Raw genomic sequence first — 24,389 nt, 5'->3', positions numbered from 1 at the left:
CTATGTTACTACCAGCTTCCAAAGGTTTAATAGTCCGTAAAAATCTAAGCGATTGGAATAAAAAACGATTTGAGACGTTTATTAATCGACAACCGTATGTAGTGTGATCAACAAAGGCTAAAACGAACAATCCAAAATGATTGATAGAATAATTGTTGTATTCGTAATATGCTTTAAATCGTTTGTTGAGTCAAATATTATGTTACTGATAGGAGGAGGAGAATACGTTGCCATATCGAACTTCCCACATTCTGCGTTTGTGAGTGTAAAGTGTGTGACTGAGGAACGGACATCGTACTTTGTTTGTGGAGCTTCTATCGTCAACCAGAAGATTACACTAACAGCAGCCCATTGTTTATTTGGCTGCGGCCCCGACACTATCATCAGCACGACAGTGGGCCATAGTCACAAAGCACATGGCGCGAAGTCCACAGTTAAAACATATCTCATACATGAGCATTATGATCCAGTTAAAACGGCTAATGATATTGCACTGATGACACTTAGAACAATAATCAGATTTAGTGTGAACGTGAAAAGGATAGCTTTGATGATGAAGCCGCCGTACTTTGAGAAGGCGCAGGTTGCTGGATGGGGATATACCGATGTAAGCTTTTTTTAAGAAATTATAACGCCACAAATTGTATGGCCTAAAAATGTATTTAACCAAATACATGGGTATTACACTAATTGGCTTTTTAATTACTTACAGGAAATAAAAGAAACGCAGACAAACGTCCTTAAGTCGATCGACCAGATAGTGTTAGATAAATGCTTTTGCAGAAAGCAAGTTCTAGGCATGCCAATAGGCACTTTGTGTGCGAACAGTATTCAGGAATCGGATTATATTGCTCGGTAAGTATCATTTTTATGACTAAACGGGCAGACGGGTCGCCTGATGGTAAACAACCGCCGTAGAACACCCAAAACACCAGAGGCGTTAAATTGTATTTTTGACTTTTTGGTGGTGAGGAATTTGAGGGTTGTTGGGGATTCGGGGATTGGGAACATTGGGGTTATAGGCCCTCCGGTAACCTCACTCACACGACGAAACATGAGGCGGCAATGCAATATATTTTACGTCGGTTTTCCGTGTGATGATGTCATTTTCATAGAAAATAGGTAAATAATTACCTCGATACTTGGGTTTCGTTTACGGGACAGGCAAAGCCTTATTGGAAATGTTGGTTTTAAATATTTTCAGTTCACCGGTTTCATATAGGTGATAATATAAAAATGGAAGCACTATCAATTTATAGGGATCTTATCTTTATAGCGACAGAAAAACAATGATGTTTTACTTGCAAAATGTCTAACTCGTATGAAACAAAATAATTGTCACGAAATGAAAACTTTTACACATCGTATGTCATTACATATTATTAACGAAGACTCATTAAAGACTGGGGTATGTCAAGTTCGAATATTTTGTCATTTTTCATTTGGTTCTTTACTCACTTTAGTGTGAATGTGAATACAGATATATTTCGTTACGCCCATAGTTTACCTATATATATATATATATATATATATGTATATATATATACTGGCAACACTAAAGGAGTTGTGTGTTACCGGCCATTAAGGGATTTTTTATTTGTGGATTGTTACCTGGTCGTTACTCGGTTACTCGGTAGTATGGTCAATTGAGAAAATCAAGGACCGGACAAGCCTTCAATACTGATACTTATAGATAACAAATAAAGATATTTACATAAAATATAAAAAATAAAACAATATAATAGCTGTGGACTTGTTGCACTTGCACCTGTTCTAATAAAATATTGTAAAATAATATTTCAGACGCGAATCCATCTTAAAAACTAGTATTTATGCGAAATCGTTTTTATGAATCCATAAAGTAGTAATGACTTAGTCAAACGATTAATTAAGAGATAAGAGTTTGTGCAAGCAGTTGACGTTCACTCAGTACGCAGGCGTGCTGTTAGTACAGTCATGATACATATAAGGTATTTTGTTGTTACTCTCTTGAGTTTGACAGCCGTGGAAAGCGCCATGGAAGGTAATGTGGTCGGAGGAAAGCAAGCTGACATAACTGAATTTCCTCACTCTGCGTTTCTTGGAGTGATTTGTCAAGAACAGGATTATGAGGCTCCTTCTAGTTGGATCTGCGGTGGTTCCATTTTGAACCAAAAAATCATATTGACAGCAGCGCACTGCTTGTACGGCTGTCTACCGGAAAGTAAAATTGCTGCTAATATGGGACATGTCAACAGAGATAAGGGCTTTTCAAGCATAGTTAAATCTTACAGTATACACAAGGATTATACTTCTAAAAAGGTATCTTATGACATAGGATTGGCGATAATTACCTCTACTATAAAATTTGGCCCAAACATTAAACGCATTGCTATCGTGCCAAACCCACCTTATTTTGAAAAAGCACGAATAGCTGGTTGGGGTCTTTATGACGTAAGTATTTTTGTGTAACTTATATATATGTTACGGTAAGAGTGAATAATTGAAAATTATTAATAATTATCTACTATTATTAATAATTACCGAAACTCGAGGTAAAAGTGATAAATTAATCACATTTGTCGCTTATTATTAATAATTTTACCCTAGTAGTGATAAATGTGATAAGTGGCCAATATGTTATTTTTATTTCAATTTAAAAGGCAATATATTGTACTTGCACAACAAATATTTGTTGAATTCTATGATAATACTTTTAAAATTTTACTTTGATGCTTTTATAGGTGCTACAGAAGATTTACAGGCAAACCAAATATGATTATTGATGATTGCTTTTAGGATTCGTGTTGATTTTGTTAATGATACAATAATTGTTTAATTTTATTTTTGTTACAATTTCATGTACCACGATAGACTTTTCTGCATAAGTTTGATGGTAGATTAGATTTTACAAGAATTTTACACGCGCAGAACTCGACGCGCCGCACACACGATTCTGATTCCGGTCGGGCGGCGAGCTACCCCTACTCGCCCTAGAAGAGCACTATTTAATATTCTAGTTATATAATATATGTGAATTTGTTGTCCTTTCGGTTAAAACCAAGTACAAGTAACCTTGTTTGTGTGATCTCTAATTAATATAATCGTAAGACGGTGTTTAATATTATAAATAAATACCTGCTGGTCAAAAAACATAGGGTTTATATTTATTTTATTACTTTCACCAATATGTGTCGTGAATTATTAATAATCACTACTAAAAGTAATAAATTTCGATCGATTATTCACTTTTACTAAAACGTGTGGTTATTATTAATAATTTTGGAAAATTATTAATAATTTTCAATTAATCAGATTTACCGTAACATATACATATTCCAAATTGTACATTTTATTTGTAGTGCAGTGGCCACTATGTCAACTTACTCCAATCTGTGACAAAACTTTCTTTTTAGGAAATAAATGGAGTATATGATGAATTTCTTAAGTATATCGAGCAACACGTTTGGGAGAGAGACGCATGCGTGCAAGTAATCCGGAAAGTGCCAAAAGGTGCTATCTGCGCAAGTAGTGGGGATCCTGAAATATATTCTAGTCGGTAAGAAGATAATCATTACGCTCATGTCACGTGGGCGAGTCATTTATAAATTAAGTTTAAAAAACCAGCGCCAGTGTGATAATGCTGTCGCACAGTGTTTTAGAAAACCCGATTTTGTCTCATGCCCTTTTTATTGTTAAAATCGTTACTGGTAGAATGGGGTTACTTTAAACCGCGGGGCGACATTGATCGAAACTTCTTTTAGAAACTTAAGTGCAAATATTGAGAAAACGGAACGCACTAGCCCACTTTTTTTTGTGTGTTGGCAACACTGATCGTCAGCCATCGTTCCCTTAGAAGTATAGGCGAGTGCAGCGGCTAGTTTTGCATAAAACAATTGAAAAGGTGAGTAACTACCTAATAATATTTTTTAAAGCCTGCAAAACTTTATCCGTAACTAATTTGCTTTGTGTATAGGCATAATTCAATGTATATTGGGTTAGTTTAACTTTAATTTGTGAACTATAAAAAAATATTGTAATTTCCTAACCTCAAAATTTGCTTGTATTATTGGCAAAAAATTAACACGGGGTGACATTGATCAACAGGCTGGGTGAGATTGATCGGTGATCAAGGTACCTACGTTTTAAAGTAAGGGTGTGGTTAACTACTTTTATCCGATTCTTATGATTCTTTATATTATTATTTATCTATTGCTTCAGAAACATCATGCCGCGAGATTACAAAAAAAAACCCGGAACGAGAAGATATATAAACTACAGTGACGAACTATTAAATGAAGCTTTGTCAAGAGTAGTGACAGGAGCTATGTCTTTACGGGCTGCACCCAGAGAATATGATGTTCCTTTTGGTACTCTGTACAATAAATACAAAGGAAACTTTACTAGAACTCCAAGTGCTCAAGCTATTTTTAGTCATCCCGAAGTTATATATATACTAGCTTTTGCCCGCGACTTCGTTCGCGTGGAATAGTGACTTCCGGCAAATTTTTGGTTTTAACCACATAGTTCCCGATCTCGCGGGATCTCTTCAAAAATGAGATGTGGAAGATATTCCAGGGAACTCTTCAAAAATCAACATAATGAGCTCTGCGTTTGAATTTAATAGATGTATACTCACTTAGGGCATTGAAAAAAGTTTAAAAACGGACTTAAACTAACTTAAAACTAAAGAAAGCTACGAATTACGAATTTATAACAACTAAAAAAGAAACTATCTTACAACCTATCCTCTATGCTATAATAACCAAGCTTAAACTAAATAATTTAAAAGAAACGACTTAAATCTAATCTAATAAAAAAAAAATAGACTTACAATTTTATTAAAAAAACTAACTACAGTAACTACTAATAATCGATATCAAACTAAACCTACGTTAAATAGTTTAACCAAAAAACCAGGAAAACCCAACAAATAAACTTATTAATTGACAAATACAACGAAACCAATTTAGAATATACGAAACAGCAGGACCACTACAGACAAATAATCATACGACTGATAATACACTTTTTCTACGATAGTACCGAAACGCTCGGCCGATACCCAACTAAATGAATGTAACGAAACCATAGCGCGATCTATTTCGATCCCAACGCCATCTATCGAGGATAAAGACAACTTGGATTATTTATTTATACTCCGTTCGGGCATTTTCTTTGTACTAAAAGTTTAATTATATTGATATTATTTTTTTCATACCTTTTCACTATTTATTTACTTTTTTTCGATGAATTAAAACAATAACATGAACCGAAGTCGTGTAACGATCGACATAGAATTATCTATACTCCGTTAGAGCATTTTCTTTGTACTAAATGTTTTATTATATTGATATTATTTTTTTCATACCTTTTTACTATTATTTTATTTACTTTTTTTCGATAAATTAAAACAATAACATGAACCGAAGTCGTGTAACGATCGACATAGAATTATTAATAAATAATTTATTTCTTATTTTTATTTTTTGATTTTTGAAATAAAAATATATCTATGTCCTTTCTAAGGTTCTAAACTATATCTGTACCAAATTTCAACCAAATCCGTCAAATAGTTGCGGAGATTAATGGTATAAGCATAGAATGTTCGACGTGATTCTTTAATTTGACATAACTTTTTTATTTATGAACCGATTGACATGAAACAAACACTAAATGTAAATTTAAGCATCCCACAATATATTCGTGAAAACCGCATCCAACTCGGATCAGCCGTTTCTGAGATTAGCGCGCACAGACGAACAGACAAACAGACAAACAGACAAACAGACAAACAGACAAACAGACAAAAAAAAAGTTAATTACATTTTTGGGTTCGACATCGACATAACAATAACCCCTGCTATTTTTTTTATTTTTATTTTCAATGTACAGACAGCACTTTTCTACGATTTTATTATATGTATAGATTTTATTTTTTGATTTTTGAAATAAAAATATATCTATGTCCTTTCTAAGGTTCTAAACTATATCTGTACCAAATTTCAACCAAATCCGTCAAATAGTTGCGGAGATTAATGGTATAAGCATAGAATGTTCGACGTGATTCTTTAATTTGACATAACTTTTTTATTTATGAACCGATTGACATGAAACAAACACTAAATGTAAATTTAAGCATCCCACAATATATTCGTGAAAACCGCATCCAACTCGGATCAGCCGTTTCTGAGATTAGCGCGCACAGACGAACAGACAAACAGACAAACAGACAAACAGACAAACAGACAAACAGACAAACAGACAAAAAAAAGTTAATTACATTTTTGGGTTCGACATCGACATAACAATAACCCCTGCTATTTTTTTTATTTTTATTTTCAATGTACAGACAGCACTTTTCTACGATTTTATTATATGTATAGATATATATACAGGGTTAAAGGGTAAGTCGACCTAAATCCTTTAAGACGTGAAAGTTTACATCATTCCTGACTGATTTGACCATGGGACCCCATATCCCAAACTTAACCGTTTTCAAATTATCGGCATTTTAACTTTTTTGATAAAATTTCCCATTTTTTTGGCAATTTCTCCCTTGTTTTGTGTTTGGTGACTAAATTTTGTTTTGTTTTTGCTTTTTTGTGTAGTAGATTAGTTGCTTTATTATTTAGAAAACTAAAACTGTAAATAACTGTACCAACTGAGTCGTAGCAGACGATCGAATGTTAAAAAAAGTAAATAAATTTGTGATAAGTTGTTTTTCTTTGTAAGATATTTAAAAAAGTCTATGACAACTGTTCTGCAAATGTGCGTTAAAATATCTACAATTCTTCAGCTTTCTGATAAGGTATAACATGATAGGGAATAATTTGCCAAAATTCTTTCCCAAAACATCGATGAAGTACTACAAGGTAGTAATAAGAATATCGATATTTAAGCTTCAAATTTAACTTGAGTCAGATAACAAAATAAAACAAACTGGTTCACTTCACTTCAGAAGGAGTGTCAGGGAGTGGCTTTTTTTTTGAGTGGAGAAAATCATCCAATGACTTCTCCCACCTTGGGCGAGGCGAGAGGGAGTGTCAGACTCTTACTGACTAAAAACCACCCTGTTCCTTCTCCTGCTTTTCGAGCCGAAGCCCCGGTAAACCCGTTAGGTAGTCCGCAGCTCCGGATCAGGCATCAGCCCTACTGGGCTCCATCTGTGGTGGTCTGATGGCTCTTTGAGGCGCACACATAAAAATCCATAGGGGTCAGGTCTGAACTTCTAGCTGGCCACGGTACAGGTCCGCCTCTCCCGATCCACTTATTGGGATAATTAGTGTCCAGTGCGGGCCTGCGGACGGCGAGCAAGGGTAGCTCACCGCCCGAACACACGGACTCACAAGGGAGAAATTGCCAAAAAAATGGGAAATTTTATCAAAAAAGTTAAAATGCCGATAATTTGAAAACGGTTAAGTTTGGGATATGGGGTCCCATGGTCAAATCAGTCAGGAATGATGTAAACTATCACGTCTTAAAGGATTTAGGTCGACTTACCCTTTAACCCTGTATATATTTAGATAAGTTTCATAATAAGCGCCAATCAGGTGTCGAAATACTGCCAATTAATAGGGAATGTTGATTGTTGTTTACTGAGTAGACATTGTGCTTAGTAATTTAATTTAAAAATAAGAAAAGAACTGATTAGAATACAATTTTCTGTGATTTGATAGTTAAACTATTGCTTATTTTCAAGTAAAAACAAATTATGTTCGTAAGTTGTGAAATAAAGACTGATTAGAGTAAAATCTGTTTTATTTATATGATCAAAGTTACCCCAAAGCATTAAAATGCTTATAAAATGAAAAATTATCGGTCGATTTTTTCGATTATTTTTTTCCGTAGTATCGTTTCGAGTCTACGTTCGAATTCCATAGTAAAAACATGGGTGATCAAAGTATTCCCACTCACGGTTTAACTTTGATCGCTTACATTTTAATATTTTTTCTTAGAATAATTAAAATTTTGCATGTTAAAATTAGCTTATTCAAATCTATACAAAAACCGATTATTATACTTTTAAATAATAATAATCTCGCTAAAAATGAGAATGCTAGAATCATATAAAGTTGAAAATTGATCAAAGTATCCCCAGTTTCCGGTAGTATATATCATTCTAAGCATCACATCGAAAATCCGGCATCGATACGACTTTTAGTTTTGCCAAAAAAATCTATCGAAAGTCTCCCTATATCCGGGTCCGAAAAATCACAAAAATGTAAATATAAAATAAAATATACAATTATTTAAAAAATATAAAATAAAGTTAAGTTGGCACTCAAAACAAGAAACTGTATTGATACAAGCGGAATTTCGGCGTATTAGGCGTCAAGGCGGTTGCCTCCTCGACGCCTTCTACGAGCAGGATCGGCCCTCTCGCGATCCCGCTCAGCAGCATCCTTTTGGGACATTACAGTCTCACAAAAGGAAGCCACTTCCCTCCAATTTTCTGTCTCTGCCAACATAGCCTTAACTACTGCTGACAGAGACAAATCTCGCCCGATCCTGGTGACAAGGACCCGCCGCTCAGAGGTCCACGCTGGGCACTCCTCGAGCGTGTGCTGTGCGGAATCCAGGTCACCTCCGCAATGGTGACAATATGTCGTATACGATGGATACCTAGAACAAATACAACAACTACTTAGTCAAATAAATACATGGATTTTTTTATTTATAACTTAGAAACATTAATATTAAGAAACTATAACATTTTTTTTATTTATGTTTATTTAAAAGCAAAGAAGCTCAATCTGGTTAGTAACAATCTTCCTTAAACCTACGTTAGTACTAAACCTAAATCAAAACAAAATTATTTCGTGAATCGAAGGTACAGGCACAACACTGACGAGGAGAGCTTGCAGCAGCGATTCACGTACGCACAATAGAGCCTACTCGCCACACAACGCAAAATTATGTTGGGGCTGTCCCGCACCCGGCGCACCAGGGATGCGCAACGTTTCCGCATAGTGGCGTAAAAACAGTCGACGCGAGCCTCAGCAAACATCCCTGATGCGCTACAGAAGCGTGGCAGCCCCACCAACACTCGGAACGCGTTATTATACTGAACGCGAAGGGCACTGTACGATTTCTGAGTATATGAAGCCCACAGGCTGCACGTGTAAAACGAAGAACAAAATGCACGAAACAAGGTCATTTTTACACAGGGAGAGCAACGAGCAAACCTGCGAGCTATCATATTAGCTCTAATCAACAATGCCCTTCGCTCTCTCTACTATACTTAGGTACAAAAAAATCATAATAATTAAACAATAATAATATCTATAACTAAAATATTTACAACTTAAAAATACCATAACACTTAACTTAAGGTGTCGAAAAAATAATTCTCATCCGAGTCGTGAGGTAGGGTCCCTAAAAAACTGGCAACATTGCCACGTTGAATGGCAATACTTAACCAAGGTAGTAGCCAGACTTTCGGTAACCTGAAGTGTCAACCATCCTCTTCACAATATCTTTGTAAAGGAGATGTGCACTTGGACCCCACGGCCCTAAAATTTCAACCCCAAACGGTTTGAAAGTATAATTACTAATTAGGCTTTTATACTTCCGCCGCTTGCGGCAGCAGCAGCACTGGCTCGACACGCTGAGCTTGGAAGATGGGGTGATTTCTTGTGTAACTTCTTCGTATTGACCATAGATCAATAAACGAAAATAGAACGGGCTTGAATTCTTTAAATGACATTTGATGATTCCGAGGAGGCGGTCGAAAAAGGCGAAAAAACCAATGGGATTTTTAACTGTTGGCGGAACTACGGTCAAGAGTATTGTAATATTACTTTTTCGTTATAACAATTGCTTTTGAGGAAAATAATATTGTGTAAAAGATACCAAGTTTTTTTTTTAATATCTCGATGTTTGGACTGCAAAAAGATAACGCTATTGCTGAGGAGCGTTTATAATAGGTACTTACACTGGTTTGTTACGTTATCTATTTTTACATACGATTTCTAAAAAGAAAACTAGAAAATGTCTAAAATACAGTATGCAAAATCTTTTTTTTTTAATAAGTATTTAAAATAATTTATTAAATTAAAAACCGAAATAATTTGCTTTTGTAGAATTGTCGTAATGAGGATATGTGCCTGTCGCGCTTCAAAGAAATAAAATTGTCAAAATAATGTAACCAAAGCAATGGTAACACTTGTTATTGCAACAAATGTTATCATTGCTCTGGTTGAACCGTTATTATCAGTAATTATTGCTCCTATTTGGGTTTCTGACAAATTGTCGACGTCACCGAGCTAATATAATACGCTTCACCTGATTTGACACCGAAACGCGGTTATTTGAATTGCAAATCAAAATTTATTTGATCATGAAGTTGTCATAAAAACGGTATTTATGAGAATTTTTATGAAGCAAGTAAGGAGTTAAATTTCGGATTACACGCGGTAGGTTAGAAGATAGTTTGCTATCGTCATACTAGATGTGCGAGGTATTGTTCTAAGTGTATTGCAATTTAATGAAATGATACTGACGTTGCAAAAGTACCTAAGTATATGATTTAATTGGAATAAATGATTTGACTTTGACAATAACATTATTATTTCATTACACTAAGTTTATTACGCCATGTTAAATGTACAAAAGAGCCTTTACATAATCAAGTATTAAATTACGTATGAACAGCTCCATGTTCCTTGATCACAGAAGATCTCTAATGTCGTTGGTTGTCTTGAAATGTTAGGGACATGCGGTGCGGTTGTTGCAATGCCATATTTGTAAAGAGTGTTGAAACTAGTTCAAAGAGAAAAATGCACTTTTTCTTACCTACAGGCTCTAGTTCGTAAATTTTTCAGTTTAAATGTTTAATTTAAGTCATAAGAAGTTTTCCCATACCGTTTTTTAAGGGGGAATAATCATCCAATGACTTCTCCCGCCAGACTCTTACCGACTAAAACCCCGTTCCTACTCCTGCTTTTCGCCCTGGTAACCCCGCTAGATAGTCCGCAGCTTCGTATCAGGCATCAGGCCTACTGGGTCCCATCTGTGGTGGTTTCATGGCTCTTTGAGGCGCGCGTGAAACGCGACGCGCCGTACCGTACGCCGCCGCACGGGTCTGGTTCTGGTCAGACGGCGAGCTCCCTTTGCTCGCCGTCCACACTTCCGGTGGCCAGAGATCGCCCCGCGATCCCCGACGCCTGGAGTGTCTCTCGTGGCGGTTGAAGCGTGAGGAAGTTCGTTCCTTCACACGCCCAGCCTCCTCCATAGCTAGTGTGACTACTTCGCAGAAAGAGGAGACGGCATTCTAGTCCCCCTTCTCCGTACCGTGGCCTGAATCCAGGCCGAGATGTCGCCGTCACCGACCACATCCCTGAGGACACGCAGGGCACACCGCCACCGTATGTTCCACCGTGACCTACGGGCGTTTCCTCCCGCCCAATCAGAAAGAGGAACCTACCGAAGCTAACATTACAGTAAGCCAATGCGTCAGGCCGTAGATGAGGACGCCGTGGCGCCTTTCTAGCCACTCCTCAAAGACCCCATACAGTATACTCGCAACACTAGAGGAGTTTTGTATTACATGAAATTTAGGATTTTTTAGAATTTGGGGATTGTTCTCTTGTCTGTACTCGGTAGTATGGTCAATTGAGAAAATCAAGAACCGGACAAGCATTCAAGTGGAAGACAGAAGTGATTTTGGTATCATCCTGATTAATATGCAATTGAGTAACTACTGATACTTATAGATAACAAATATACATAAATATCATATAGAAACTAAAATATTATTTATTTATCTATACTAATATTGTAAACAGGTAAAGTTTGTATGTAATGGGTAATCTTTGGAACTAATGATCCAATCCTAAAAATTTCATCACTGGTAGAAAGCTACATTATTCCTGAGTGCTAAAGGCTATGAATTATTTTCATAACATGTATATTAACCGAGCAATAACAACTTTTGTCTAGCTCATAAAACAGAATAATATGCATACGCTGCCTAAACAGTTGCTTAAAATTGAAAACAATGTATGGCAATCTGGTTTGTCTTAATGATTTCTACAAAAAAGTCTGTGACAACATATTTCTATCTTTTATATTTTATCATTTATACGTCTTTTATTGTTTTAAAACAAAAATTTTTCGGCTTACTTACTATGGTTGATTATTTAATCAACAAAATATTAATTATTATCAAATCTAAATCAAAATAATCAAAATAAATTATTTCAGTATCACAAGGACATCATACAGATAAGATGTGCCATTTACAGTATGTCATTAGGCCATAAAGTTTCGGAGATAATGTAAAATTACTAAAAAGCAAAATGCCGCTAGCACAATTAACACGCTTTGTGCGTTCGTTTTATCTATTCACCCATAGATGGCGTTCTGCAAATACGTATTTTTTCTGAATCGCGGTGTTAAAATTTTCCACGGATAGATGACCCTCTCGAATTATGACGTTGTCATGAGTTGGTGTTCAAATTTAACTATTATTGTCAGTCTGTTATTGTTGTTTGTTATTGTTAGTTTCAGTCGTTTCGTTTGGATTTTCGTTGATTGGTTCTCTGAATTGTAAAAAAACGGAAATTCAATACGTTTATTTCGGTGTACGATTAGTTCGTACTTCGAAATAATCTGTAAATATTGTAATTTCTTTACGATTGTTAATTTTTTTTCTTTTCAAGTCTGTGTAGTTTGTTTTCTAATAAAGAAACGAGCATGCCTAAAAGGAAATCGCATCTGTCCCGGCAGACATCACAGACAAGAGCAGCTCGAGTACGCCGTACGAAAGAATCTGCCCCGGAAAATGAGCAGGTCCTCTCGAGAAATAGAGAACATATTTCGCAAGCACGCGTCAGAGAATCAAGCTCCGAGCGCTCACAGCGACTCGCTAGCCAAAATGTGACAGCATCGCGAGCCCGTGCTTGAGAAACTAGCGCTGAACGTGCGCAACGTCTCGCTGATTTAAGGCAGCATGACTCTGAAACGAGGTTTAGGGAGACTAGCGCTCAGCGCTCGCGGCGTCTAGCAGCTACAGCCATATTGTAAATAGAGAAGCATTAAATTAAATAAGTAAGTACCGAACTTGAACGTACGTTCGTTCGTTCGTTGGTACGTAATTGAAACAAGAAATTTTCCGCGGACGAAGTCGCGGGCAGAAGCTAGTTTATTAATATTTACATAAAATCTTGGGCATGTCTGCTCTTTTTTCATTTTGTTAAAACAACCAAATAATCATTAGCTGTGGACTTGTTCCAACTAAATAGTCCAAAATACATAGTATTACAGACGCGAATCCATCTTAAAAACTAGTATTTGTGCGAAATCGTTTTTATGAATCCATAAAGTAGTAACGACTTAATCAAACGATTAATTAAGAGATAAGAGTTTGTGCAAGCAGTTGACGTTCACTCAGTACGCAGGCGTGCTGATAGTACAGTCATGATACATATAAGGTATTTTGTTGTTACTCTCTTGAGTTTGAGAGCCGTGGAAAGCGCCATGGAAGGTAATGTGGTCGGAGGAAATAAAGCTGACATAACCGATTTTCCTCACTCTGCGTTTCTTGGAGTGATTTGTCAAGAAGAGGATTATGAGGATCCTTTTATTTGGATCTGCGGTGGTTCCATTTTGAACCAAAAAATCATATTGACAGCAGCGCACTGTTTCTACGGTTGTCTACCGGAAAGAAGTTTAATTGGTGCTTATATGGGACATGTTAACAGGGAAAAGGGCTTTTCAAGCATTGTAAAATCTTATAGTCTACACAAGGATTATTATTCTGGAAACATATCGAATGACATAGGATTGGCGGTAATTAACTCTACTATTAAATTTGGGTCAAACATTAAACGCATTGCTGTCGTGGCAAACCCACCTTATTATGAGAAAGCGCAAATAGCTGGTTGGGGTCTTTATGACGTAAGTATTTTTGTCTTACTTATATATACATATTCCAAATTGTACATTTAATTTGTACTAAATGATATATTTGATTAAATTATTGCTGTGCATAGTTCGGGCAATGACCAGCAAGTCAACCTAGTCTAATCTGTGACAAAATCTTTTCAGGAAATAAATTTTAAGGTGGACAACATTCTTAAGTATGTAAATCAATATATATGGAAGAGAGCCGCATGCAAGCAATTAATCAGTAAATTGTCAAAAGGTACTATCTGCGCAAGTAGTGGGGATCCTGAAGCATATTCTAGTCGGTAAGAAAATAATTTTTACGTTCATGTCACGTGGGAGAGTCATTCAAAAATTAAGTTTAGATAACCGGTGCCAGCGCGGCAATGCTGGCGTTGTATACCGACGGGTGAGTGAGATTACTAGAGACTAAATACGCCCCTTCCCCTCTCTCTCTCAAATTTACTGGTAACGCATTCGTAACTTCTCTCCTCTGATTGCTTACCATCTAGGTAGTTACCATTACTTTGCCGAAATATTCGACAAAAATGAATGAATTTGATCAAACTGTGTATGTGTAGTATCGAATATCGAGTAAGATAAAAAAGACAGCTTAGGTGGTATTCATAAAATCGTACTTAATAATGGTTCGGTGCCAAAAATATAGATAGGTAGTGGGTGATGAACTTTTCATTACAACTTAAAAAACAAAGAAAAATATGAATAGTTAAGATAACCAGATACCCACAGAAAATCTTATAAAAATATATTATTTTCTTTAACTTTTATTAGTTAATACACTTGAACTTAAAGTAAAGTTTAATTTTCCAACTAACTTACTATGTTCGGAGGTCGGAACAGACCAGTCAAAGTAGATATTTGAATTGAAATAATACAAATTAGTGTGTGTCAAAATTTATAATAAAGGAACAAAGCTAAAAATAACAAGTGTTTTGATATTTTTTTTTTAAAGTAAGTTTTTAAAGAATATTTTTTTTCCATTCACGTTTATTCATTTATAAATATAACGGTCACAGATAATTCATTGGTTATATTTCTTATGCAACTATTCTTATTCCAAAAAAAAAAATCATTGGTCTGGTTGAACTGTTATTCTCCGTAATTATTGCTCCTATTGAAGTTTCTGACAAAATATTATCAACGTCACCAAGCTAATAAAATGCCCTTCACCTGATTTGATAACGCAACGCTGTGATTGAATTGCAAATCAAAATTTATTTGATCATGAAGTTGTCATAAAAACTGTATTTATGAGACATTTTATGAAGCAAGTAAAAAGCTAAACTTCGGAATACACGCAGTTATTGGAAATTTTGGTTGAAATTATTTTCAATAAATCTGTCTATTCCTACCTTTCGGACTTGCAAAATTTTTAACTCGGTATATAACAAAATAATTATCACGAAATGGAAACTCTTACACACATCGTATGACATTACATACTTATTAATTTAAAAGAGTCATTCAGTTCAAATGTTTTGTCAATGTTTTTTTTGTTCTTTACTGTCTTTAGTGTGAATGTGTATACAGATATATTTCGTTACGCCTATAGTTTACCTATATATACATATATATACTGGCAACGCTTTCTTTTTTTTTTTGAGGAGTGAATATCATCCAATGACTTCTCCCGCCTTGGGTAAGGCGAGAGGGAGTGTCAGACTCTTACTGACTAAAAACCACCCCGTTTCTTCTCCTGCTTTTCGACCCGGAGCCCCGGTAAACCCGCTAGGTAGTCCGCAGCTCCGGATCAGGCATCAGCCCTACTGGGCCCCATCTGTGGTGGTCTGATGGCTCTTTAAGGCGCTCGCGGAACGCGACGCGGCGCACGCACGGGTCTGGTTCTGTTCGGGCGGCGAGCTACCCTTGCTCGTCGTCCGCAGACCCGCACTTACGGTGGCCGGAGATCGTCACGCGATCCCCGACGCCCGGAGTGTCTCTCGCGACGGCTGGGGCGTGAGGAGGTTTGTTCTCTCACGCGCCCCGCCTCCTCCTTAGCTAGCATGACTGCTTCGCAGAAGGAGGAGACGGCATCCTAGTCCCTCTCGCTCCGCACCATGGCCTGAACCAGTGTCGGGCGCGAGAGGTCGCCGTCGCCGACCACATCCCTGAGGACTTACCGCTGCAATGTCAGCGAGCCCAATACAGGCAACACTAGAGGAGTTGTGTGTTACCGGTCATTAAGGGATTTTTAATTTGTGGATTGTTACTTGGACGTTACTTGGTCATTCGGTAGTATGGTCAATTGAGAAAATCAAGGACCGGACAAGCATTCAAGTGGAGGACAGAAGTGATTTTTGTATCACCTTGATTAATATGCACTTGAATACTTATAGATAACAAATAAAAATATTTACATAAAATCTTGGCCATGTCTGCTCTTTTTTCATTTTGTTAAAACGACTAAATAAATCATTAGCTGTGGACTTGTAGTTCCAACAAAATAGTCCAAAATAATTTTCCTAATAAAAAAAAACTAATATTTGTACAAATTAGTTTTTTTTATTTTATTCATAAAGTAGTAATGACTTAGTCAAACGATTAATTAAGAGATAAGAGTTTGTGCAAGCAGTTGACGTTCACTCAGTACGCAGGCGTGCTGTTAGTACAGTCATGATACATATAAGGTATTTTGTTGTTACTCTCTTGAGTTTGAGAGCCGTGGAAAGCGCCATGGAAGAATTTGTGGTCGGAGGAAAGCAAGCTGTCATAACTGAATTTCCTCACTCTGTGTGTATCGCAGCGCAATGTCTTAAAGAGGATAGTCTGCGGCTTTGGACCTGCGGCGGCTCCATTTTAAACCAAAAAATCATATTAACAGCAGCGCACTGCTTGTATGACTGTCTACCAGAAAGTACATTTTCTGCTAATATGGGACATGTCAACAGGGAAAAGGGCTTTTCAAGCATGGTAAAATCTTATAGTATACACAAGGATTATAATCCTGACAAAGTATCGAATGACATAGGATTGGCGGTAATTTCCTCTACTATTAAATTTGGGCCAAACATTAAACGCATTGCTGTCGTGGCAAACCCACCTTATTTTGAAAAAGCGCAAGTAGCTGGTTGGGGTCGTTATGACGTAAGTATTTTTGTGTAACTTCCATATTATAAATTTTATTTGTAGTGCAGCGGCCAGCAAGTCAACTCACTCCAATCTGTGACAAAACTTTTTTTCAGGAAATAAATAAAAAGGTGGATGATGTTCTTAAGTATATCGATCAATACATATGGAAGAGAGACGCATGCTTGCTAGTAATCCAGAAAGTGCCAAAAGGTGCTATCTGCGGAAGTAGTGGGGATCCTGAAATATATTCTAGTCGGTAAGAAGATAATTATTACGTTATATCAACGCGTAAGTGAGATTACTAGAGACTCAATACACCCCTCCCTCTCCCTCCCTCAAAAATACTGGTACTTGTAACTCCTGTGCTCTGATTACTTACATCTGATTACTTACTTAGGTAGGTAACACTAGTTTGCCGAAATATGCGACAAAAAATGTATAAATTCGATCAAGCTGTGTATGTGTAATATTTTTTTTTCTTTAAAATAAAACTTTGCCCCACACTAGGATTTTCTTTTGTGCCATGGGTGCGTTTACCAACAAACAAGTTTACACACATGACCCTCAAACCCAAAACAACAATTTGTGGATCATAAAAAGAGTTAACCGGGAAGTCATTTAAATATCAACCATCAAGTTTGATAAAATAAGTAATTTTAAGAATAAAACTGATAAAAACACAGCGTAGGTTGTAGGTAGGTATTCATAAAAACGTACTTACGAAGCTCAAAATATCAAGCGTACTGGATTTAAAAAAAAAATAGTTTTTAATATATTTGTTTTACCATTCACGTTTATTTATTTATAAATATAACGGTAACAGATAATTGATCGATTTAAATTTTTATGCAACTATTGTTGTTCCAAAAAAAAATATCATTGCTCTGGTTGAACTATTGTACCCCGTAATCATTGCTCCTATTGAAGTTTCTGACAAATTGTCGACGTCACCAAGCTAATAAAATGCGCTTCACCTGATTTGATAACGCAACGCGGTAATTGAATTGCAAGTTAAAATTTATTCGATCATGAAGTTGTCATAACAACGATATTTATGAGAAATTTTATGAAGCAAGTGGGGAGTTAACTCCAGAATATACGCAGTAGGTTAATAGAAGATAGTTTGCTATCATAATACACCTGCGTGGTATTGTGCTAAGTGTATTGCAATTTAATGAAATGATATTTTTTTTTTTTGAGGGAGGAATATCATACAATGACTTCTCCCGCCTTGGGCAAGGCGAGAGGGAGTGTCAGACTCTTACTGACTATAAACCACCCCGTTCCTTCTCCTATTTTTCGACCCGGAGCCCCGCTAAACCCGCTAGGTAGTCCGCAGCTCCGGATAATGAAATGATGTTAACATTATTATTTCATTGCACTAAGTTTATTACGCCATTTCAAATGTGTAAAAATGCTCTTTATTGTTAATTGCATCTTTCTGCGTGTATATTGGGTGTGATATGGAAACAAGCACAAGACGTTTTGGGTATGACGCATCTATAATTGACCAGTGTATATTGCTAACAGCAGCGAATATTTCTATCGTTTTAAATATTGTCGCGCAAATAGTATAAGAGCAGTTCCAGTAATATTGGGGCTCCGGTTACCTCAATTATTTTCTGTGTGGCCGTGTCATTTTCATAGAAAATAGGTAAATGATTACCTCGGTACTCGGGTTTCGTTTACAAGTCAAGCAAAAGCCTTATTGGAAATAGTGGTTTTAAATATTTTCAGTTCACCTGTCTATTCCTACCCTTCGGACTTGCAAAATTTTTAACTTAGTATAATATTAGTGTGAATGTGAATACACATATATTTCGTTACGACTATAGTTTACCTATATATATATATATACTGGCAACACTAGAGGAGTTGTGTGTTACCGGCCATTAAGGGATTTTTAATTTGTGGATTGTTACTTGGTCGTTACTCGGTTACTCGGTAGTATGGTCAATTGAGAAAATCAAGGACCGGACAAGCATTCAAGTGGAGGACAGAAGTGATTTTTGTATCATCTTGATTAATATGCAATTGAATACTGATACTTATAGATAAAAAAATATATTTACATAAAATAAAACTAAATAATAGCTTTGGACATGTTGCACCTGCACCTGCTCTAATAAAAATAGTCCAAAATAATATTACAGACGCGAATCTATCTTAAAAACTAGTATTAGTGCGAAGTCGTTTTTATGAATCCATAAAGTAGTAACGACTTAGTCAAACGATTAATGAAGAGATAAGAGTTTGTGCAAGCAGTTGACGTTCACTCAGTACGCAGGCGTGCTGTTAGTACAGTCATGATACATATAAGGTATTTTGTTGTTACTCTCTTGAGTTTGAAAGCCGTGGAAAGCGCCATGGAAGGTAATGTGGTCGGAGGCAAGAAAGCTGACATAACTGAATTTCCTCACTCTGTGTGTATCGCAGCGCAATGCCATAGAAAGAATAGAAAGATGGTTTGGACCTGCGGCGGCTCCATTTTAAACCAAAAAATCATATTAACAGCAGCGCACTGCTTGTATAACTGTCCACCAAAAAGTAAAATTTCTGTTAATATGGGACATGTTAACAGGAAAAAGGGCTTTTCAAGCATGGTAAAATCTTATAGTCTACACAAGGATTATAATCCTTACAAGGTATCAAATGACATAGGATTGGCGATAATTACCTCTACTATAGAATTTGAGTCAAACATTAAACGCATTGCTGTCGTGGCAAACCCACCTTATTTTGAAAAAGCGCAAGTAGCTGGTTGGGGTCGTTATGACGTAAGTATTTTTGTGTAACTTCCATAAATATTCCATATTGTACATTTTATTTGTAGTGAAGCGGCCAGCAAGTCAACTCACTCCAATCTGTGACATTTTTTTTCAGGAAATTAATAATAAGAGGGATAAAATTCTTAAGTATATCGATCAATATGTATGGAAGAGAGACGCATGCATACAACTAACCTGGGGCTTGCCAAAAGGTGCTATCTGCGGAAGTAATGGGGATAGTAATATATATACTAGTTAGTAAGTATGTAGTAGGTAAGAAGATAATTATTACGTTCATGTCACGTGAGAGAGTCATTCATAAATTAGGTTTAGATTACCGATATATACCGACGTGTGAGTGAGGTCAATGGCGATGAAATACGCCCCTCCCTCTCCCTCCCTCAAAAATACTGGAAACGCACTTGTAACTCCTGTGCTCTGATTACTTACATTAGGTAGGTAACACTAGTTTGCCGAAATATTCGACAAAAAATTTATGAATTTGATCAAGCTGTGTATGTGTAATATCAAATCAAGTAAGATCAAAAACACAGCGTAGGTAGTAGGTATTTGCGGGCCTGCGGACGGCGAGCAAGGGTAGCTCACAGCCCGAACAGAACCAGACCCGTGCGTGCGGCGCGTCGCGTTCCGCGCGCGCCTCAAAGAGCCACAGATGGGGCCCAGCAGGGCTGATGCCTGATCCGGAGCTGCGGACTACCTAGCGAGTTTACCGGGGCTCCGGCTCGAAAAGCAGGAGAAGGAACGGGGTGGTTTTTAGTCAGTAAGAGTCTGACACTCCCTCTCGCCTCGCCCAAGGCGAGAAAAGTCATTGGATGATATTCCCCCCTCAAAAAAAAAAAAAAGGTAGTAGGTATTAATAAAATCGTACTTACGAGTATTTAAATGACAATTATTTATAGTTATCATTTGGTTTCACTATAAATTTTACTAATTTTTATTCGCATTCGCGACTGTTCGCACATTTGTTGATATTCGCAATCGGAATTTTTAATTCGTATTTAGCGAATATGAACGTCATAAAAATAAATTAACTTTTCAATTACGAAAGGTTCGAAAGAAATTAGGTATTAATTTATTTTATATTTATTACAATCCCTTATATTTCATTAAACTGTCTTAAAATTATAATATTGTAATTTTTGGTGATCACTATGTTATCATACATGTTGATTACTATGTATGATGATAGTTAGTGCGTGATGAACTTTTCATTACAAATTACCAGACAAAGAAAAATATGAATAGTTAAGATATCCCACAGAAAATCTTATAAAAATATATTATTTTCTTAAACTTTTATCAGTTGTTATACACTTCAACTTAAAGTAAAGTTTAATTTTCCAACTAACTTACTAACTTAACTAACTATGTTTGGAGGTCGGAACAGTCCAGTCAAAGTAGATATTTGAATTGAAATAATACAAATTAGTGTGTGTCAAAATTTATAATAAAGGAACAAAGCTGAAAATATCAAGTGTTTTCTCAATTTGGATTTTTCTCAAAAATGTTAGTCTTTAAAGAATAACATTAGAACTTAAGACGAGATATTTACCATGTTAATTTATGTCTATGAGATTCCGATATTTCGGCACCGTTGCAAGCGCCATGATCACAGATGAACTGGAGTATATGCGGGTGGATGTTTAAGAGCAGACAATTCGGTCTATTTTTACCATTCACGTTTATTTATTTATAAATATAACGGTTACAGATAATTAATTGATTTTAATTTTTTATGCAACTATTGTTGTTCCAAAACATTTTGTCATTGCTCTGGTTGAACTTTTATACTCCGTAATTATTGCTCCTATTGAAGTTTCTGACAAATTGTCGACGTCACCAAACTAATAAAATACGCTTCACCTGATTTGATAACGCAACGCGGTGATTGAATTGCAAATCAATATTCGTTAATAAAATTGTCATAAAAACGGTATTTATGAGAAGTTTAATGAAACGAGTAAAGAGAATATACCTATGCAGAATTAGCGACAGCAGAAAGCGCGAATGTATAGTATAAGCGTGGAAACTTTTGAACTAAGTGTTGGCTATGTTATTGTTTTATAATATCTGTTAATCAGTACATAATGTCTATATATTTCCCAAAAAAGAAAATAGTTGTACTAAGTATATTACAATTAATGGAATTTGTCAACTAAGTTATACTAAGTTTATTACGCCATACGCAAACAGCACAATTGGTTTCCAATTGTGCTGTTTGCGGAGTGGTCGAAGACGTGTATCATATCCTCGCCGAGTGCAGACGTATTGAGGCTCAAAGACGTCACGCCTTTGACGTCGACGATTACAGTGTAGGTTACTATAATAGCATTCTGGCTTCGCCATTGTCGGATGAGGCCAGAATTCTTATTAATATTATTATTGTGGGTACTAGGTTGCGGGTAGGTTAACTTAATCCTAAGTCTATTATAAGTGTCTGTTTTTGTTATTCTGTCTTCAATAATCGGGGTGTCGTTTTCTTTTAAGAAAAAACCCTGTAAATAAATAAAGGTTAAAAAAAAATTAGTAAAACCTGAATCTTGAAAAATAGAATTATGAATACAGAAGCAGAGGTGGATTAAACCTAGAGGGCGCTCTAGCACCCCTAATTTTTTTGACGCCATTGTCCCTGTGTGTCGCAGCGCCCCCTATAAACTAGCGACATAGGCTTGTCTAGTTTGCCAGAGGGATAATACGGTGCTGTACAAATTTGTTATTTCTGGTGTGTATTAATTTGTTATTTTTGTTCCAGTGGTGACTCCGGTAGCGCCCTGGTCGTGAGGGGCTTCATCCAGATTGGGATCGTCTCCTACAAGGTGCCGCTAGTCAGTCGGAGTCTCGTGGTCTACACCGACACCGGCTACTTCTACGATTGGATCAAAGAACACGCGAAAAAACTTTATTGTCCAGATGCGAAGTCGCGGCCTAAGAAGTAGCAGGCGAGTATCGCGGGGCGGAGCGTGGCAGTGTTGTAGACGATACTGGTCGCTTGCTTATCTTGTACCGTACGGCGAGACTTTACGGCGTTTATCTGAACTTAGCCTTAGCCTTATAAAATACCTATCTACGAATAAAATTGAATCGCTGGGATTTGTGGGTAGATTTTGATTTTGATTCTTGTTTTTCGTTTAGTTTGCGATTATCATGAGAAATCAACCTTCATGAAATAACTCGCTCTGGTTATTTCAATAGTATGAACGAATAGTACTTAGGTATTTTCATTTTTTTAATACCTCTTAGTATTTAACTAAAAATATCGGTTTCCTTACGTAAATTCCGCGCACGCTGCTTCAGAGGAAGACTCCCTGTGTGACTTGAAACAAGTCGAGCTGCTTTTCTCAGTATATTTACACGTACAGTATAGTAACACGAAATGTTTACTTTTTAGCTAGGTGGAGTAGATGAGAATTTTTAAGATGGGCTTCAAATTTATGTATTGCTTATCAATTTGAAGCAAGAAAATAAAATTATAATACAGGAGCAAAATTTCCAAATACAAAACATTTGATTTTCGTGAAACAGTTTCATAAGGTGTTACAAAAATTGAGCTACAGCGTTAGCGTAGTTAGGGATTTGGTGATGTCTACGGAATGGGGGCGGGAATGCGGCTTCAGTAATCTCAGTTATATGGCGAAACTCATAGCAAGCGCTAGAAGCACTGCTTCACGTCGGTTTCTGTGAAACCTACGTCTCACCCAGGTAGAGCCGGCCCACTGATTGCATCAGCATTCGACGTAACAGTTGCACTTATTGTATTTTTAATGATATTACGATATCATCAAATACCTGAAACATGCTCTATCTAACCCTATAATACAACGGGGCAATTCAATTAAGAATTTTTCCATAAAAAATGCAATAAAAACCATATTTGCCCGAAAATCAATTAAGAACTTTAACGGTAAAATATACCTTACCCTACGGTTACCATGTTATCATGATAAGGACTTACTACCTATTTCCGTCAAACTTAATATATGTGGTATGTGTATGACACATTAAATGTTATTATGACAATATTATAACATCATTGCAATAAAGCGATCAGTGCACGCAAGCGATAAAACTAGTAGAGCTTTTCTCAATATATTTACGTGAGTTAACCGTTATTTTTAGTTAATACTAGCAAACCCGGCGAACTCCGTTTCGCCACCAATCATTTTCCCTGTTTTCCTGCCTTTCTCTAAAGCAGCGGCAAAGTAAATAAGTTACCAAATTGATTTTGACCATAAAATTGCCTTAACAGTTCGCGTCGAAGAACATAAAAGAGTAATTTTATCTATTATATAAAAATAAGTCGGGTTTTCCTTCCTGACGCTATAACTCCAGAACGCACAAACCGATTTCCACGGTTTTGCATTCGTTGGAAAGGTCTCGGGCTCCATCAGGCTTATAGCAAAGAAAATTCAGAAAATATTAGAAGACAAAATCAGAAAAACAGGGAAACTCAGTGGTGGCGAAACGGAGTTCGCCGGGTTTGCTAGTTATGTATAAATTATCGTATACATGAGACAGCGCCTCCCGCGGGGAAACTAATTACGCCATCACTAGCAGTGGACACCTGTGTGACGTCACTTCCGCAGGCGCCCGCGGGCTCTTATCTACACAATTAGCATTTCCCGCCATCCTTTCTGTTCAATA

At 36.5% G+C, this 24,389-nt stretch overlaps 1 protein-coding gene across 8 annotated transcripts; it reads left to right on the top strand.

Annotated features, from left to right (window-relative positions):
* The first annotated feature begins 82 nt into the window (after positions 1 to 82).
* On the top strand, positions 83 to 22,848 carry LOC118273537 (chymotrypsin-2). Of its 8 annotated transcripts, none has more exons than XM_050693287.1 (4): positions 1,818 to 1,970; positions 13,416 to 13,881; positions 14,032 to 14,174; positions 22,501 to 22,848. In XM_050693287.1, exons 1-4 carry the CDS (start codon positions 1,957 to 1,959, stop codon positions 22,682 to 22,684), a joined length of 807 nt encoding a protein of 268 aa, XP_050549244.1. In that variant the 5' UTR covers positions 1,818 to 1,956; the 3' UTR covers positions 22,685 to 22,848. The 8 variants fall into 8 exon arrangements, with proteins under 8 accessions (XP_035446455.2, XP_050549244.1, XP_050549255.1 ...); XM_050693298.1 differs by lacking the exons at positions 13,416 to 13,881; positions 14,032 to 14,174 and adding exons at positions 16,571 to 16,974; positions 19,843 to 19,985 and having other exon boundaries at positions 1,868 to 2,023; XM_050693291.1 differs by lacking the exons at positions 13,416 to 13,881; positions 14,032 to 14,174 and adding exons at positions 16,571 to 16,974; positions 17,073 to 17,215 and having other exon boundaries at positions 1,869 to 2,023.
* The last annotated feature ends 1,541 nt before the right edge of the window (positions 22,849 to 24,389 follow it).

Source organism: Spodoptera frugiperda, chromosome 1 (assembly GCF_023101765.2).
Source record: "Spodoptera frugiperda isolate SF20-4 chromosome 1, AGI-APGP_CSIRO_Sfru_2.0, whole genome shotgun sequence".
NCBI classification, from domain to species: domain Eukaryota; kingdom Metazoa; phylum Arthropoda; class Insecta; order Lepidoptera; family Noctuidae; genus Spodoptera; species Spodoptera frugiperda.
The sequence above is the reverse complement of the archived record's forward strand: the minus strand, read 5'-3'. Positions and strand labels throughout refer to the sequence as shown.